Source organism: Arvicanthis niloticus, chromosome 1 (genome assembly GCF_011762505.2).
Source record: "Arvicanthis niloticus isolate mArvNil1 chromosome 1, mArvNil1.pat.X, whole genome shotgun sequence".
Taxonomy (NCBI): Eukaryota; Metazoa; Chordata; class Mammalia; order Rodentia; family Muridae; genus Arvicanthis; species Arvicanthis niloticus.
In genome coordinates, this window is record NC_047658.1 from 137,359,604 (window position 1) to 137,378,033 (window position 18,430).

An 18,430-nucleotide genomic window follows, 5' to 3' on the forward strand; every position below is an offset into this window, starting at 1 on the left:
TAAAAAGAAATCTTTCTAGTAATAACACTGTCCTTGTCCTCTTCTCGAGGGTGATCTGTCTCAACTCACTGATTTGTCAGGTTTCTCCAGGGAGCACTTCCTTTCCACGGAAAGAGGGAAATTTCAGAGCAGTGGGAAGAAGGAAAGAGAAAGTCACTCAGCTGGATCGAACAAGGAGGTATCTTTTACTACAACTTTCCCTTCCTGTGCGCCTTTTATTCCGACTTCTGCCAGAAAGGAAGTGAAAGCACCACGGTGCCCAAGAGGGCAGAGGGTTGGTGTAAGAGACCCACTGTGCGTCAGCACTGTACTGTGATGAAGTCACACTGTGTTAGAAAGCTTAGCCCTGGTCCCAGTTTTCTCTTCTTCCTATCAGCTAAGACCATGTGATGGTTTCAGCTATCAACCTACAATAGCTGGAGAAAGGAGCTTAAGGGGAGTGGGGGGCGCATAGTGTGCCACACTATGTGGATGGCTTTGGGGCACTGTCTTTGTTGGGTTAATGAATGTGGAGGGAGGGATCTAGCCCACTGCGAATGGCACAATTCCCTGGGGGGGGGGGTGTCCTGAACAGCATAAGAATGGAGAAATTGAGCTAAACACAAAGCTAGTACATAAGCATTCATTTTTCTTCTCTTGGCTCCAATGCAATGTAAATTTTGATATGATTACTTCCCTTTTCACGGTGAGAAAACAGTAGCTCACCTCCATTTAAAGTTCCTGCCTTGATTTCCCCCACAGGAATATATAACCTGAAATCGAGAGCTTTAGTAAAACCATCCTTTTCCCACGTTGTTTTTTATCACAACTTTAGAAATAAAACTAGGGGGCTGGAGAGATGGCTCAGGGGTTAAGAGCACTGACTGCTCTTCCAGAGGTCCTTAGTTCAATTCCCAGCAACCACATGGTGGCTTACAACCATCTGTAATGGGATCTGATGCTGTCTTCTGGTGTGTCTGAAGACAGCTACAGTGTACTCACATACATAAAATAAACAAATAAATAAAAAAAGAAAAAAAAAGAAATAAAACTAGGGTAGATTGTTTGGGGGACACTGCCTCTTTCGATGAACTAGCAATATGTCTTTGAGATCCCATCACAGACTTATGAATCTTCCCACGTCAGACCCTAAAGGCTTGACAGAATAGTAAACTGGAACTTGAGGCCCTGGAATTCAACATCATCCCATTCTATCAACGTCCCCCATGCCTTCAGAGAAAGAGCTTGTTATCAGATCTGGCTTCTCTTACAGTTTTCAGTGCAGCCTTTGCCAGACCATCCCTCTGGCAGGAGATGAGCTTCTGTTTGCTCACCGCTAAAAGGGAGATAATCATATCTGAACAGCTAATGAGAAAGACCCTGGCTCACATGTGACGGATGACCAAAGCTGTGTGGCTGCAGTCACAGACACTATCCTCACTCGGGAGTCTGTCCTAAGGGCTAGAGATGGCTCAGCAGTTAAGAATGCATACTGTTCTTGTGAAGGACCTGGGTTTAGCTGCTAGAATCCACGTATGATAACTTGAGACCACTGGTAAATCCAGTTCTAGGGGCCCTGAGACCCTCTTCTACTCTGTGTGGGCACACACCCACACATTCGTGGTGTGCATAAATTCACACAGGAACATGCAGTACACATACATTTTTTCTAAAACAACATATATATGTATATATGAGTCTAACCTATTGTAAACTCCTTGCTCACCCTTCTTTTTGGTCTTCAGATGTTTCTTGTGTGGCAGCCATAGGGTTTTTTTGTTGTTTTTTGTTGTTGTTGTTGTTTTGTTTTTTTAAAGGCCGGTGCACAAAGCTCAATTGGTAGAGTGCTCGCTTAGCATGAGCAAAGTCCTGGGTTCAATCCTCAGCATCCCATAAACGAGGCGTGATGGAAGCCTGGTGCTTCTAACACTTGTGAGATAGAGTCAAGAGGGTCAGAAGACCTAGACTGAGTCATTAAGGTGGTACAGTGGATAAAGGTGCTTCCTGCTAAATCTGATAGCTTAAGTTTGATGCTTGGGACCTGTGTAGTAAAAGAGAGCAGCGGCCCTTGCAAGTTGTCCAGTGATTATTCATGGCACATGAATAACCAATAAATGTAATTTTAAAATATCCTCTACTCAGTGACTTGTATCAAAGTCTGGGATACGTGAATTTCTATCTAGAGGAGGAGGGAAGGCATAGGTAGGTAAGAGAGAGAAATGAAAAGAAAAAAAACCCAGCCAAATCACATCCATATTGCTTAAAACTTTTCTTTGGCTCCTTCTGTCTTTTGATGCCAAGCTACTTCCTTTGGCTTCTTGAGCCCAACCAAACATGCCTCCTGCTCTCTACCATCTCCAACCCCACTTACCATGTTCCTGACAGCTGACTGTGGTTCAGCCAGGCTTTCCCTGTTCTTTAAGCAGATTATGCCTGTCCAGAATTGAACTCTTACCCTGGAGTGGTCTTTGCCCAGAAGGCGTTTCTGCCCCACCCCCACACTCCTCACACTTTGTGGAAGGACCTTCGACATTAAATTGGGAAGATTGTATTTGCCTGAATATTACTCAACAGCTGCCTCCCACTGTGGAGTAAACTTCAGAGGGCAGAGCTTTGATTCACTACCACAGCCCCAACACCTAGTCTAGCAACAAACTGTTTGACTTAGTATTGGCATCATTATTAGACAGCCCTCTGTACACAGACCCAAGCCTATCACTGCTCTGACCTCAGGGAAGTTAGCTTGTAATGATTTCCACACCATTTAACTACTTTCATTAGGGTCAGAGCTTGAATTTCCTCTTTTCGATATTATTCAACTTTTCAAAGTTGAGTATGCACGTCTAATAAAAATTTTCTTAAGAGCCTTGCATTTTAACAGTATTGGTTTCAGGAAGTTGGTCTGCTTCACAAAGTTTTCAAAGATTCTCACTAAGAAAAGAAAAGTCAGCTGCCAAACCAACATTCTGATGACTTATCAACAGCTTTGATCAGCAAAGGAAATTGCCTGACACTTAGGAGGACAGGGGTGTAAAGGACTGTCCTCTTAAGTAAAGGTTGACCAGATGTAAATAATACACCAAACTGAAAAGAAAATCTTCATGTGCTGTCTCGTGGGCTCACGCTGATGGACTACATAGTCCCTGACCTAAAATGGCAACACAGTATCTGTTTAATGTAACTTCCTAAAAGCCGGAGAGGCCACCAGACACATTCATACTTTGGAAAAGATCACAGTTCATGCTTTTTTTGTTTGAGACTTGGAACTACGGAGTTTCTCATGCTGACACTCAAGGGCTTTGCAAAGTGTGTGGATGGCCCACAGCCAACCTCATACACCTTGTACTGAGCCTACAGACGTGACCCCAGCTCTTTTTTTCACTTTATTTTGTCTGGAGTATTTTAATTGGTCATCAAACCGGTCTTCCTTACTCTCTGTTTCTTTGGATGGTACTTTACCAGTCAGAAAACCATGCTCACAAAGCGCATTGAATGTTTCTCAACATTTTAAAAGCTATCGTGCTCTGATCCAGGCATGGTGGTACACACTTTGATCTCAGTACTTGGAGGCGGAGGTAGATGGATCCCTGTGAGTTCAAGACCAGCCTGGTCTACATGGAGAATTCCAGGCCAGCCAGGGCTACATAGTGAGACCTTTGCTTCAAAAAATAAAATGCTGCTTACTGTATTCATAGCCGTCTGCACACTGCTCCCAACATAACAGATAACACACTAAAGCTTTACTCTGTCTAAACTGAATTACAAACATAATTGGAACAAGCAGTTGAAAACAACAACATCATATATATATATATATATATATATATATATATATATATATATATATATACACACACATATATATGTATACATATATACATACATGCATACAAATACATACATTTTTGAGACTGGTCTCAAAATTACAGATATATTGATTTCTGCTTCCAGTGTGGTGGGATTAAAGGTGTATGTCACCATACCTCATTACAACTTACAATTTCTATGCTAATAGTAATCATGAATCAATCAAAGATCCGATTATAAAATATCAAATAATATTAGAAAATAGCTTAAGCAAATCTTCTTTTAGTCATAGATGTGAAAGATATCCTAAGGCAAGATATGAAACCCATGATTATTAAATGAAAATATTATTTCCTTATGATACTTTGAAATTAAATATTTTCACATGAGATTTATAACTTAAAATTTCATTTAAAAATCTAATAAATAACACCAAGAGACAATGTTTCAATAAACATTACTGATGGGGATTACTTTTTTAACTTAGAGACTATTGCTCATTGTTGTGATAAAATACCTGATAGAAGCGACTTAACAAGAAAAGGTTCATTCCAGTTCACAGGTCAGGTCGTACAGCCCATCTTGGTTGAGAATGCATGGCAGCAGGAATATGTATCTGTATCTGTATCTGTATCTGTATCTGTATCTGTATCTGTATCTGTATCTGTATCTGTATCTATATCATCTATATTTATATCTATATCATCTATACATATATCTATATATATGCATATGTATATTATCTGTATATGTATACTATATGTGTATGTATGTGTGTATACATATATATACATATATGTATGTGTGTATATATGTATATATGTATACGTATATATATATATGTATACACACATACATATATACATATACATATGTATACACACACACTATATATATATAGTCACATGGCAGCCTCACCCAGCAAGCAGAAAGCTATGAAAACTGGTGTTCAGCTCACTTTCTTCTTTTTATTCAGTCCAAGACCCCAGCACACGGAGTAGTGTCTACAAAATATTTCTATGCTTCTGAAAGATAAGTGTGTCAACAACTATTGTAGCCTCATGGCGGGGAGGAGTGAATGGGAGGGGGAGGAAACTCATGTAGACTGTTGACCAACTACAAACCAACACACACTTTTGGAAGTAGCATGGAAATAACTATTAAATCATGAGGTGCGTGCACCTCTTGATCCAAAGGTAAATTGCACTATTATAAAGTTAATGTTACCAACAAACTTTGACACTCTCTAAGAATTGTGTACATGCACCACCACCCCCCTATGGCTGGAATATTAATGTTAAGGGGACAGAAAAGAAAAGCCTAGGGAGAGCCAAGTGTTAAGCAAGAAGGGACTGGTTAGAATAAGCTTTTAGGATTGAAAGCAGAAAACGCTCAGGATACAGTGTTAATTTTAGAGAATGAAAACAGTGGCTTATGAAACATTTGCATCTCCTTCGACATAGATACCCGTGTGACATTTCCCCATTGAGGAAAGAAAAAAATTGGTAGCATAGATACTTTCTAGACATTTACATATTTTCTAAGGGCACACATATGTCCTTTTTACAATCAGAAAAATATTTGCCTGGAAAAAAATATACTTTCTACGTAAGAGACAATCTGCTCTGTTTTCTTAAATGTTCTATATTTCAGAAAAGGCATCACGGAGCATCTGTTTTAAAGATTACGTTTAAAAGACAGTAATTAAGTATATCTCTGAAAGGACTGCTCTGTTGGGATCTGTCTGGAGGGAAAAGCTACACACCCACACATTCCATTCAGATCACTCCATTTACATAACTTCATTCATCAGCTTCTGTCACCAATGTTGTTTAATCTGAGCTACCATATAAATAGAACTGAAGTGTGACTGTGTTAGCTATCCACAGGAGCTCACTGCAGGAAAGTACAACGTTCAAGACCAGCTATTTCCTGCTGATATCAAGGTGAGTGCCGAGTTGGTCTAGGAGAAAGCTCGCTCTCTGTTATGCAGGGGAAACCACAGTAGCACCTATCGACTCTCAGATGATTCTGATAGAAAGAGAGAAAAGACTTGTTACTAGATAAAGTGGTTTGTTTTTCCGAATGGGATTTGAAAAGAGTTCTGGATAATACTTTTAGTTTTGCAATTCTAATAAAGATGCCGACATTCTAGGTCAACAGCAAGTCTGTCCATAATGACCATTCCTTAGCTTCTTATCTTGTTCAACCATGCAAGCTAAGGGTCCTTTAGAGCAGAGTTCTTCCACCAGCGTTTGCTCAAGCAGGTCCATGGGAGGAAGGAAGGGAAGGGAAGGTTATAAGATCAAATAATTGCTGAAAATAGAAAAAAGCAAAGGCAGGCAGGTCTCCTCAGTGAGGAGCTACTGGTACCGTTACTATGCTAACAGGCGTGAACTCTGAGTCTCCAAGAAGCTAGGCTATGGACTGCAACACAGGGATTTATTTAAAAGACAGTTTTAATGACTAGAAAAACATTGTTTCTAGGACACTTGCACCCTTGGGTGAAAGAGAAAACAAAAATCAGCACTGTGTTTGAAGCACTTAGAAGCGCAGTGTTCACAGTACACTAGGGGCCTCAACTCCTCCTGGTATAGGCAGGCTTTGTTTTAACTGTTTCCTGCCCAACTGAAAATCTGACCTTGATATGGTTACCTAATCTCATTATCCTACACAGAAGGGTTAAAAATTAACTACTCTGTAAAAATCACAACTCTGCTTTAAAGGAAATCATTCATTCTGAGCCAGAGTAGCATGGATTCAAGTTACACTAAAGAATGCATTCCTAAGCGAAAGGTGTTACATGAAGGTTTGCAGGCAAAGAACAAAGGCAAGCATACGCCAATGCCAATGCGTTCAACAACTGCAGTAGTCTTCATTCACATTCAACAAACAGAAGGCACAGAAAAAGGAGGAGATCTCTCTTGTCGGTTTTGAGTGCTTACAGCTTCTTAGCTTTGTACTAAGCATGAACTGCACAGTCTGAGGGCATCAAATCAGATGCCATTATTAAAAGAAATGGCTGTTTACCCAAAAAGTCTCAGACAGCCAGAGATAAATTTTGGCTCTTGATCATAGGCCTCTTCACAATGACAATAATTTTACTCACTGAACGAGAAGAGTACATGGGATTATTTAACACAGTTGCAGCTTCTTCAGGGAACGCTGCCTTATGTTAGGTAACATCTTCACAAATTTATTATTACTATTTCAAAGAAGCTGGCCATTTGCTTTGAGTATAAGAAGAGCTGAATGTTTGAAACAAAATACCAAATTCTAATCCACCCTCCCTGCCCTCGTACCTCCTCGAAGTTGTTCATTGATGCAGTTGTTGAATGAATTGGTGTATGCTTGCCTTTGTTCTTTGCCTGCAAACCTTCATGTAAGTGCTTTTGCTTAGGAATGCATTGGTTAGGGGAACCTGAATCCCTGCTACTAAGCCGTAAGCAGTCATCATCATTACTCAGAGAAAATGATATCCTTTAAAGCAGAGTTGTAACTTTTATAGAGTAGTTAATTTTTAATCCTTCTGAAGAAAGGAGAGAGATAGGATGGTAATGGAGAGAAAGAGAAGAGATAACAGTTTGAGTTTCTTTTTTTTTTTTTTGAGTACAGGATAAGAGATAAGTTTCTACTTTCATTCTTCTACATGTAGATATCCATCTTTCCTAATTTTTTTTTTTTAAAATTAAGGCTATATTTTTCCAATATGTTTTTGATGCCACTAACAAGAATTAGATGGTTCTATTGGCCTGTGTCATGATGTAATTATATTTTAATTTTTAGAAAATTTAAAAAGAATAAAAGACAACGTGTTAAGATTGAAACTATGTAAGGAAATGAAGAGATTTAAAACTCAAATATAAAAGAAGTAGATAAAATTAGACAGAAGAGGGATAAAAAATGTTTAAAAATTCAAAACAATAAGTAATAGTTTTAAATGAAAGGAAAATTAAAGGAGAGACGGAAGCGCCTTTCCAGGTCTGTGAGGGGAGAACAATGGGTTAGACCTTGTTCCCACTAAGGAGGCTGACGTAGCGAGGCCAGTTGAGGACACCCATCATCAACATCAGGGCTGTGTATACTTTAGACTCTGTAGTTTTCTTCCTTTGCGTTTTTTGGGGGCTGTGGCATCCCACAATGATTTCTACATTCCTTAGGCTGAGCAGGGGTCTCAGTCACTGTCTGTAGTCCGCGAGTGTGGCAAAGTCCACCTAGTTCACGTCAGAGTGAAGGGCGCAAACAGCGCGCCTAGGTATGTCCAGATGGAAGAGCAATCAGCCTGCCTCGGTTTATAAGTAACCTGAAGCTGCACGCTTGGAGACCTCAGTCAACCTCAATCCCAGGAGCTGAGTAGTCCTCGCCACCAGAGGGCGGGAGCACTGATCACTGTGTCTTCCTCAGCCCAGGCTCCCGGTAACTGAAACTTCTCATTTGGATACCCTCCCTTCCATGATTGTCTTATATCCAGTCACTATGGCAGCGTTCCCAGGCATCCTGATTTGTCACCTGTCTGTATTTTCTGATCTCCAGAGTCGCTCGGTCTCAAACAATAGCCCCCGCGCCCCGCCCCCTTTGAAGACAGCTCCTAGTCACGCACTCTTTTTTAAGTAACTGGAGAGTGATGGTGCAGCTTCTTTACTCTCCCCAGCAGTGAACAGGAATTCTCCCTCACACCAAATTCTGCCCTGGATTTAAGGCTTGTGAGAACTGTGCTGTTAACCACGGGTTTCTCCCTCTGCGAGCAGTGCAATTCTATTCTTATGGCTATCTAAACCCAGGATGACCGAGTGATTGTTGCTCAAGGCCGGGAGCCAGGGCTGGAGCTCCCGACTGCTTTCTACTTCAAGTTATCTTTTTGTTTCTCCATGAATTTTAGCTACCCTGTTGGTATTGTTGTTGTTTTGGGTTTGTTTGGTTTTTTCCCCCCTTCGTCCCCCCTTTATTCTGTCTCCTTGGGCTATAGTTTGTCCTTTGTTACCGTGGTCTTCGAACTTGTGAGTGAACAGAGAAAATCGGCAATCTTACTCCATTTATTCTTGAGACACTATGCTCAGCTATGGTCACTGTCTTTACTCTTTTTAATATTCAGTTGGTGACAAATATGACACAAGAGCCCTCCATGGTGGCTTCCGTATGCTTTTGACACAAACTCCTTTAGCTTTTAATAGCTGTGTGTTTTCTGTCATAACATGTTTTATGGTCATTATTACTTTCCTGGCCCCGTATCTGGAGTCATGGTTCCTTTTAGTGGAGAAAATGTGAACACACACTGCTTGGCATTTGTTTAATACTGACTCAAATTTAACATCACAGGGCATTTGCCTTGGCTTCTGAGTTTATATTATTTATATTCATATTTATATTCATATTCATTTATATTTTTATTTATTTATATTTCTTTTCACCTACAGCAAAAAAAATCATTCAAGATCAGTATGGCTACTTTTTTTTTTTTTAAACTATGTACTACAACAAAACAGTGCTGAGATTTCAATACAAACACGCCATTAACAGTAAGACTGCTCAGACTCAGACTTCTCTGTGCTTTTATTTTTATTTTACTTTTGTGATTCTATGGCTAGATTCTAGACCAAGTGTACAATCAGAATACTATGCTCAAATTTATTCTTTTTTTTTTCACCCGCATGGCTATCAGTTTCATGGTGAGATAGCCAAGGTGGTTTCTGATGATTTCAGGTACATACATATAGTTGGACTAATATTATATTTTAATCCCACAGAAACCTGAAAAATGAGACCTAGAATGAAGTATTCCAACTCCAAGATTTTCCGGGCAAAGTTCAGGAGCACAACCCGCAAAGCCCTGGTCCCACCCTGCAAAATAAAAGGTAAGAGCTTAGGCATTTCCTCTGTAATCACCATTAAACGGACTCTTCAATGTTTATTACTTCCACACAAAGACTGGCTACCTTACCAAAACAAAACAACAACAAAAAACCCCCAAAACCAAAACCAAACAAACAAAACAAACAAAACAACAACAACACCCTCCCAAGAATATAAGAGCTGAAAAGAAAAAGAGACAGCTTGTGGGATATATGATAGAAGCCTTGATGTTTTCTTAAACAGACTACATCATCACTGTTGGTATTTGGTACAACACAGGTCTGTGACCCTCAGATCACTAGGGACCGTGAATGAGTGTGAGCTTAGTGGACACTCGTCTTTCCTGTCAAGCCCTTCCCAGTCCTCACAGTTCCTGCCATCAAACTCACAAAACCTCACCCCTGATTAACCGACAAACCTCTAAACGGATCCACTTTCGCCCTGCACACCTGTCAAGGACCTTTGGAGTGTCGATTTAATGTTTATCTATAAAGGAAAAAAAAAAAAAACTCAAGTGAAAATATCCAGGCCACAAATAAAGAACAAACCAAATATAATTATTTAATTACAAATGCAAAGTTTGGAATACTATGAAAGAGAAATGAGGTTAAGTAGTAGGTCCCTACCTGTAGGAGGAGCTAAGGTGGGAGGAGTAAGGAGAGGAAGAGGAAGAGGAAGAGGAGGAGGGAGGGGAAGGGGAAGGCAGAGATGTAGCAGGATGAAGTGCCACACAGGTATGGAGAGCAGTCGTGGGTAAGAACTTATATTTAGGTTAGCTAATCGGGAAACATCTCTAATTGTATGGGCATATTGTTATTGAACATTACCAAACATATAAAGCCTTTGATTAATATTTAAGCATTAGAGTCTCATTTCCTACTGGGCCCATATGGATGGCAGGATGGTAGGATGGTCTGGGCACAGCCCAGCCTTGCAGAGACAGCGTAGAAGATTGGCAGAGCCATCTCCCACGCTGGCGTCTAGTGGGTGGCAGGGATGGTGTCTCTGGCCGTCTGAGCGGATGGCCCGAGCAGCAGTGGTACACCATCGCTGTTGCTTCTGGCTACAGGTCTAGGCTTGTCGGGAACATGGCGGCTGATTAAAAAAAAAACAGATTGAGCCGGGCAGTGGTGGCACAAGCCTTTAATTCCAGCACTTGGAAGGCAGAGGCAGGCAAATTTCTGAGTTCCAGGACAGCCTGGTCTACAGAGTGAGTTCCAGGACAGCCAGGGCTATAAAGAGAAACCCTGTCTCGAAAAACAAAGAAACAAACAAACAAAACAAAACAAAAAAAAAAAAAGGAAAGAAAGAAAGAAAGAAAGAAAGAAAGAAAGAAAGAAAAGTCAGATTGAATGCCAATATCTCCCGCAACACCCACCTGAGGTACACACCTCTGAGGAGATGGGGCTGAGGGATCTTAGACTCTTAAAATCAACAACATAGAGAGGAATCATGACTATTTACATCATAGTGTTTGTATTGCAGTAGTAACACCAAGGAGGGTAACAGAGCTCTGGTGGACGGGAAGGTTAGTGGATGATGGATAGCCTGAAAAGAAAGCAGTGTCCCCTCTGCCCTTCCCGAGGTGCTGGACCACCCACACACTTCTTTGACAGTCAGGATTTTTAAAAACATTTTTTTGACAGTGGTTTCTGAATGGCCAGAAAATCACAGTTAAATTAATCCTTTTGTTTGTAGTTATGTCAAAATGCTCTGTGCAGAAATAATGACTCAGTGCAAGTGACTTGGCATTCCCGAGTTTTCTCCTATTAAAGAATGCACTGTCTTCATATCCAAGAAACTGAGGCCCTTTATCAATGATGCCTTGTGGAGTAGGCACACCAGAATGTCAGACATTGGTGGCAGAGCTCGCTTTGAATACTGAGATCTTACAATTCACATGTTCTAGTCTTCATCTCCATCTGACCCTGGAAGGCTATTGATGATGTCCAAGACATGATGAATTGTTCTGCATGGAACTTAAATTTTTCTTGGGCTAAGAAAAATGAGAATTACTGAATAACTGGTTGACCTTTTTTGTTCAGTTGACTGAATTTGCACTTGGCTAGTCCCTCAGGTTGCAGAGCAGACTTCTTCCCTTACCAAATAAGACTCTATGTAGCTCACTGGTCTAGAAATTTGCAACCTTCCTGTTTCAGCCTCTTGAGTATGGGGACTAGAGGCAGGGCCACATCTGGCCAGTGTTTTGTTTGTTTGTTTGTTTGTTTGTTTGTTTTGTTTTCGGTGGAGGTAGATTCTAATGAGCATCTTTGATATGAAACATACTGCGCCACTTAACTTTACATCTCTATGTCCAAATCAAATACCCAGGAGAAACAATGTAAAGACAGACTATTCATTTTGCTTCATGGCTTAGAAGGTACAGACTTATTATATGATATGGCAGGAATGCTGGCTGGACCAATTTGGTCTATGATAGCCATAGCTTCCAGGGGCTTCTCATACGGCACCAACCAGGAGTGGGAGACTAAAGGACCAGGCTAAAGTCTGAGACTGGCCCCCATGGTCTATGTATATCAGCAAGACCCCAGAGGCTTCACAAACTCTCAAACAAGTGTCACTAGGTTGTGAACAAGTGCTCAAGCACGAGACTCCGTGGGAACATTTAACTGTAACACACTTCTTAGCACAATGCATGAGCTGGGTAACCTTGGGCAGTGTCATGGCTCCTAAAAGCCTCAGGTTATCATTGTAAAACTAAGATAATACTTTGCAAGATTATCATGAATGGCTAAGTTAAAAGACACATAAAAGTAATTAGCAGAGTGTTGATGTGTGCTTCAGTGACAATTATTTTAGTATCAATAACCTTTATGGTTCACAGCCATCCTTCAAAAATTATGAAAAGTTTATTCTAGATGAGCAGAAATCTCCTACGGATGTTAACATGCCCCTCAGTTAGGCAAAGGCGGGTCCATGCTGAATGTAGAGCTATGGTCCTTCAAATGCCACTATGAAAGCAACAACAACAACAAAAATTTCTAAAGACCTAAAGTGCTTCAACAACCCATCTGGTATCAAAATACAACTCCAGCCTATTGTCTATTAAATCTCAAGGTCCACAATGGTTAATTTTAAATGTCAACTTGATTGAATTAAGAACCACTTAAGGCATTCGTGAGGCATGTCTTTAGGTATGTGTCTATGACAGCATTCTCTGGAAAGGCTTAGCTTAGACCCACCCTGAAAATGGGCAGCTGCAATATCCCATGGGCTGGGTCCAGAACTAATTAAGAAGGATTCAGATAAAGGCACACCTTTCCTCCATAAAGGACCTGAGACACAAGCAGAACTAATTCCTTTCTCCTTTAAGTTGCTTCTGGTCAAAGACTTGGTCACAGTAAGGAGAAAAGACTTTATTTGATTTTGCATATCCTATCTAAGGCTTGCTATAAAATTAATAAAGTTAATTTTTAATTAAGTAGTGCTATTCCAGTCTCTGTTGGAGGCACTGTGTATATTATAGAATAGGACCTACATAAATCTACCTTTTTATTGCCCCTATTGTTAGGATCCCAACAGAAGAACAAAGACGTCTGCCATTTCTACTGCATGAGGCTCCGTTCTGGCCTCACCATAAGAAAGGAGACTGGTTATTTTGAGAAAGAACCCACCAAAAGATATTCACTAAAATCGGGTAAGTACATTCCTGGATAGACTGATGGGCATCTATTTGCTTTTCTACACACACACACACACACACACACACACACACACACACACACACACACACACATTTTCCTTATCTAAATTCTCCTTGAGGAAAAGAGTACAAATGATAATGTGTTGGCCATTTTAGAAAGGGTTTTTTTATTTTAGAATTTCTACATAAATATTCTAAAACTCTATTCTAGAATCCATTTTAGAAATGGATACACTGGTGGGTAAAAACAGAAGACACAAGACTATGTGTAAATATGCAATTATGTGAGATGATATTTTGTAATATAGAGGAAGCAAACTAAATTGTTCCCAGTGGCTGCTTTTGAGGGCAGTGACTGTGAGCAGTCTTCTGTTTGTTTCTCACTTTGGAGTGCTTTGCTGGAGTACGAATGGTCTTTACTTTTTTAAGTAAAGACCTTGTCATTAAGGAGGAACTGATTCCATCAGACCTTTGGGTGACCACTGCCCTGAGATCACTTACCACTGTCACCACACTGGCCATCAAAAAGGATGGCATCTTTGCAGAATCAAGATTGATGGCTCACCCCCAAACCCCACTGCTGTCTTGCAGGTAGCAAGAAGCATGAAGAGAGCTTCTCTGCCTATCCAAAGGCTTCTAAGAAGAGATCCCTGCTGGGCGTAAGCAGACTCCAAGCATTTGCTGCATCAGTTGACACACTGGGTAGTATCCAAGGTGTGACTTGGTCAGAGGGGACATGTGGGGTGAAGTGGGAGATAGGACACCAGGCCTTGGCAAGCAATACTCCATGGAGCAGACTCAAGAACGTTGTTTTCACATGTATCAGAAACGTTTGTTTCCTGCTTGGGTGCCAGTTTGGTGGTATCCAAACTGGGTGTGGTAGAGCTGTGCCTATTCGATCTATGGTTAGCATTCCATTGGTATTTTGAAATACTTGTTGTAGGTTGGAATCATGTCTACAACAGTCCCGATAAATGTATTATCCTTTGAGAGAGAGAAAATAAAATCCACACTCCCCGAATTTCAGAATGTTCACCGTGAAAGAAAATTTAAAAACAAACAAACAAACAAACAATTTTTAAATGCAATTTTAACATGATGTGACTTGAAGAATAGTTTTAAGTTTTTATCGTTTTGGCTGAGTTCTAAGTAAAATGGTGATTATCAAGAAGCGAGGAGAACCCAGGGAGTGTAGTTCAGTGGTAGAACATTGGCCTCATGTGCCAGGCTCTGCACATAGTCACTATCAATGTGGGAAAAATTCAAAGTGAGGGCTGGGCATAGTGGCAAGTGATGTCAATCCCAGCATTGAGGAGGTAGATACATTCCTTGGGATCAGGTCTGCCTGGTCTACACAGTGAGTCCCAGAACAGTCAGAGTTGTATAGTGAGAAACTGTCTCAAAGACAAACAGACAAAAGACCAAATTAAATAATTAACAAATTAAGAACTCCATCATTGAGGAAGTTTGATTAAGAATCACATATTGCCATTTTAATATATATTTTTATATGTGACATTATATAAAACACTTAGAATGTGTCTTATGTATGGTATATGTTTAGTATGTGTATTTAGTATATGTTTAATATAAATATATTTACCTCCTGGTCAATATTTAAGTTTTTCACAAACTGGATTTAAATGACTTTGGCTTAGATGTTCACATGCAAATTCTTTCTATTTTGTATATTATTTCTGCAAAGTTCAATTACATGCAGAAGATACAGTAAATTTTAATGTAGGATCCTCATATGGGTCATGTCTGCTTCAGTTTGCCCACATGTGCTTTTAAAATGTTATCACGTGCTCTGTATGTGTCTCGATTGTCCAGGAAAAAGCAGAACTAACTTACATCTGCGTCCCCCTAGACCAGCGGCTCTCAACCTTCCTAAATGCTGTCGCCTCTTAACATAGTTCCCCATGCTGTGGTGACCCCCAGCCATAAACTTACTCTTATTGCTACTTCATAACTGTAATGTTGCTACTGTTATGAATCCTAATGCAAATATCTGATATATAGGATATCTGATATGCAATCTCTGTGAAAAAATCAAGTAACCTACAAAGGGTCTGGACCCACAGGTTGAGAATCACTGCCCCAGAGCGTTGGAAATCTCTAACTGATCATGCTTTATAAAGAGGCATATGTTCACCCATGTCTTCCAAGACATGACCATTCTTTTCTGCTGTCCCCTAGACTGTAGGAAGGTAAGAAGGGGAGCTGTCCTTCTCATCCCCACCCCCACTGTGCAGGAGGGTAACGCCTTTAATTCCACCATGGTATCAGCTATGGTACTTAGCTTTTGTCTATGTTACAATGACGAAGAATAGCTCACACTAAAACCCAAAACTCTTCAGAGGAAGTAATTCGTGTAGATAGCCAAGCGAATGGTTCATAGAATCATTTGGTTTTTATTCTTATTGACAGAAACTTCACCTTTAACACAATCTTGTGCCTCCCTGACCACGTACGATGACCAATGTGTTAGTTTTGTTTTGGAGAATGGATGTTATGTCATCAATGTTGAAGACTCTGGAAAAGACCAAGAAAAAGGTAGAGTATTTCCTCACATGTGTACTTAGTAACAATAACTGGCAAGGCTTAAAAACAGTCTACCAAGTTATCAACAGTGGAGTAACTGAGATATTCAACAATAGTGAGTTTCACCATCTATGGTAATTCTAGTCTTTCCTATGTCAAGAAGGACTCTGTGTAGTCACATTCTTTGGGAACTAATACAGACATTGAAAAATACAGAAAGATGGGCCACATTGTATTTATTAATGCTGAATAATAAGATGTTGCCCACCTTTTAAGTGTCACCAAGGCAGAGTCTTGTGTGAAAGACTATTCCTCGGTCATAAACAATATCACCTGCATATTGGAGAATTCATCTGAGCACAACGTGTTTTGAGATCTTTCTAAGAACCACCAAAGTTCTGCTTTTTTGGAATATGACAAAAGGAGGGGATGTTTGTGTTCCCGGCCCTGAGGACCGGATGGAACTGAAACCTTTTGATATATTTATCTCTCACCCAGTGATACCCAATGTTGTCTTTCAGACAAGGTGCTACTTCGTTACTACAAGTCTTCCTTTCCGGCAAGTCAATCAGGTAATGTGGAGGCAGGGAGAAGGGGTGGTGTTTGGATTCTTGTTCAGAACAAAGATGAATCTGAAGTAGCCCATGATTATCATGAGCAAGAGGTTCAAAGGGTTATCTTCAACCCCACACTCATTGTAAAATCTTAGCTTCTTAGAGCATTATTCCACCTCATCTGCTTCTGGGTTAGTAGGATAAAGGCTTAACTACTCTTGGAATAGTACAGCCCATCTCAGCCGTGGCTGGAAAGACTCTGCTCAAAGGTTATCCAGAAGCAGTTCCTTCTACATCATTCTGTCCATGTGGAATGGCTCGACACTATGCCCAGTCAGCAAGAGAGAGGAAGGAGAATGAATGCATATTTTCCCCTTCATGGCACAACTTGAAGTTGTGTATCACATGTCTGCGTATCTTCAGTTGGTCAGAACTTAGTCTGAAAGCAACACTGAGCCATGAGAAGGCAGGAGGGGAAATGTTCTACTGTCGTCTGTTAGAGGACAGCTCTCAGAGGCTTCACATGAACAAAGGGGATGTCCAAAGCAGCATCCATTGGCATCAGTTCAATTACAAAAGGTCAGAACAACAACAGAAAGTAAACACTTAAACCTCTCCTCAGAAAGATTTAGAAAGACTCTTGGGCTGGGCTTGGTGGTGCACACCTTTTATCCCAGCACTCAGGAGGCAGAGGCAAGCAGATCTCTGAGTTCAAAGCCAGCCTGATCTACAGAGTGAGTTTCAGGACAGATAGGGCTACATAGAAAAGCCCTTTCTTGGGGGGAAGAAAGAAATAACAGAAAGGAAGATAGAAAAAGAAAGGAAGGAAGAAATGAAGGAAAGAAGGAAGGGAGGGAGGAAGGAAAGAAGGGAGGGAGGGAGGGAGGGAGGGAGGAAGGAAGGAAGGAAGGAAGGAAGGAAGGAAGGAAGGAAGGACTATCTGCTTGATATTTGGGTGCAAATACTTTTAAATGGATTAATGAACTTTTTTTTTGAAACTTGGATTCTTTGGGTTAAGTTAAATTAAGATGAGTTACAAAGCTTAGGTTTTTTGATTTATAATTTCTTCTTTTTGTTTATAATTGATAGGTGAAATTGTATTAATCATGTACCACAGATTTTTTTTTGAGCAACAGATTTTTTTAAAAAATGATTTTATTTTATTTTTATTTTGTGGTCTGAATGTTTTGCTTGCGTGTATGTAAGTGCTTGAGAAGCATAGAGGGCTGGAGAAAGCTAGAAGGCAGCACTGAATGTCCTCTCACTTGAGTCTCAGGTAGCTGTGAGCCACTCTGTGGGTTCTGGGAACTGAATGCAGAGCCTCTTGCAAGGGCATCAAGTGCTCGTAACAAAGGAAGCATCTCTCTAGTCCCATAACAGGAGTTTTGAAGTATCTATTGTCTCTAACAGAGAGGTCAGATGTGGCCAAGTGGCAGCCATGTCACTTCACCTTATCATTTTCATTTTAAGGCGATGGTGTGGATGGGAAGAAGCTGATGGTGAACATGAGTCCTGCCAAAGACACAGACATCTGGCTGCACGCCAACGACAAGGACTATTCTGTGGAGGTAACAGAAATATGATTGCACAACAGGCACATTTAGTCCTACCTGTTTATGTGCATTTAGATGTTAGTGAAGTGTTGAAGGCAGAAGGACATACTGTGTAAATAAAATGCAGTCACGTCTAACGACTTGCTTGGGAGTAGGGAAGGGAGAGGAGTGTGAGGTGCATGGCCTTGTGGCTACAACTCTGGTCTTCGGCAACAGCACAGAATCCTTGGAGAATTTGTTAGAAAGCAGGTCCGGATCAGACCTAACGTCTGACCAGTCCTTCAGGAGCTTCATTCCTTTCCCACAGTTTGAGAGGCACTTCTGCAGAGTGAGCGCACATCTTTTCCATTTGGCCGTATTCTCCCAGAATTACTTATTTTATGCATATGAATATACTGTCTATTCAGACACACCAAAAGAGGGCATCAGATCCCATTACAGACGGTTGTGAGCTGCCATGTGGTTGCTGGGAATTGAAC

General features: G+C 40.6%; 1 protein-coding gene across 3 annotated transcripts in view; it reads left to right on the plus strand.

The window, feature by feature from the left end:
* Il33 (interleukin 33) overlaps window positions 1-18,430 on the plus strand; it is a 39,363-nt gene that overhangs the window by 17,850 nt on the left and 3,083 nt on the right. Inside the window, exons 2-9 of one of the 3 annotated variants that reach the window (XM_034521285.2) lie at window positions 81-178; window positions 5,666-5,732; window positions 9,531-9,638; window positions 13,169-13,294; window positions 13,892-14,014; window positions 15,731-15,856; window positions 16,366-16,416; window positions 17,869-17,966. In XM_034521285.2, the coding sequence (XP_034377176.1) occupies window positions 9,542-9,638; window positions 13,169-13,294; window positions 13,892-14,014; window positions 15,731-15,856; window positions 16,366-16,416; window positions 17,869-17,966 (621 nt within the window). In that variant the 5' untranslated portion in view covers window positions 81-178; window positions 5,666-5,732; window positions 9,531-9,541. The remainder of the gene's footprint in view (window positions 1-80; window positions 179-5,665; window positions 5,733-9,530; window positions 9,639-13,168; window positions 13,295-13,891; window positions 14,015-15,730; window positions 15,857-16,365; window positions 16,417-17,868; window positions 17,967-18,430) is intronic. The other 2 variants (XM_034521280.2, XM_034521293.2) reach the window with 2 other exon arrangements.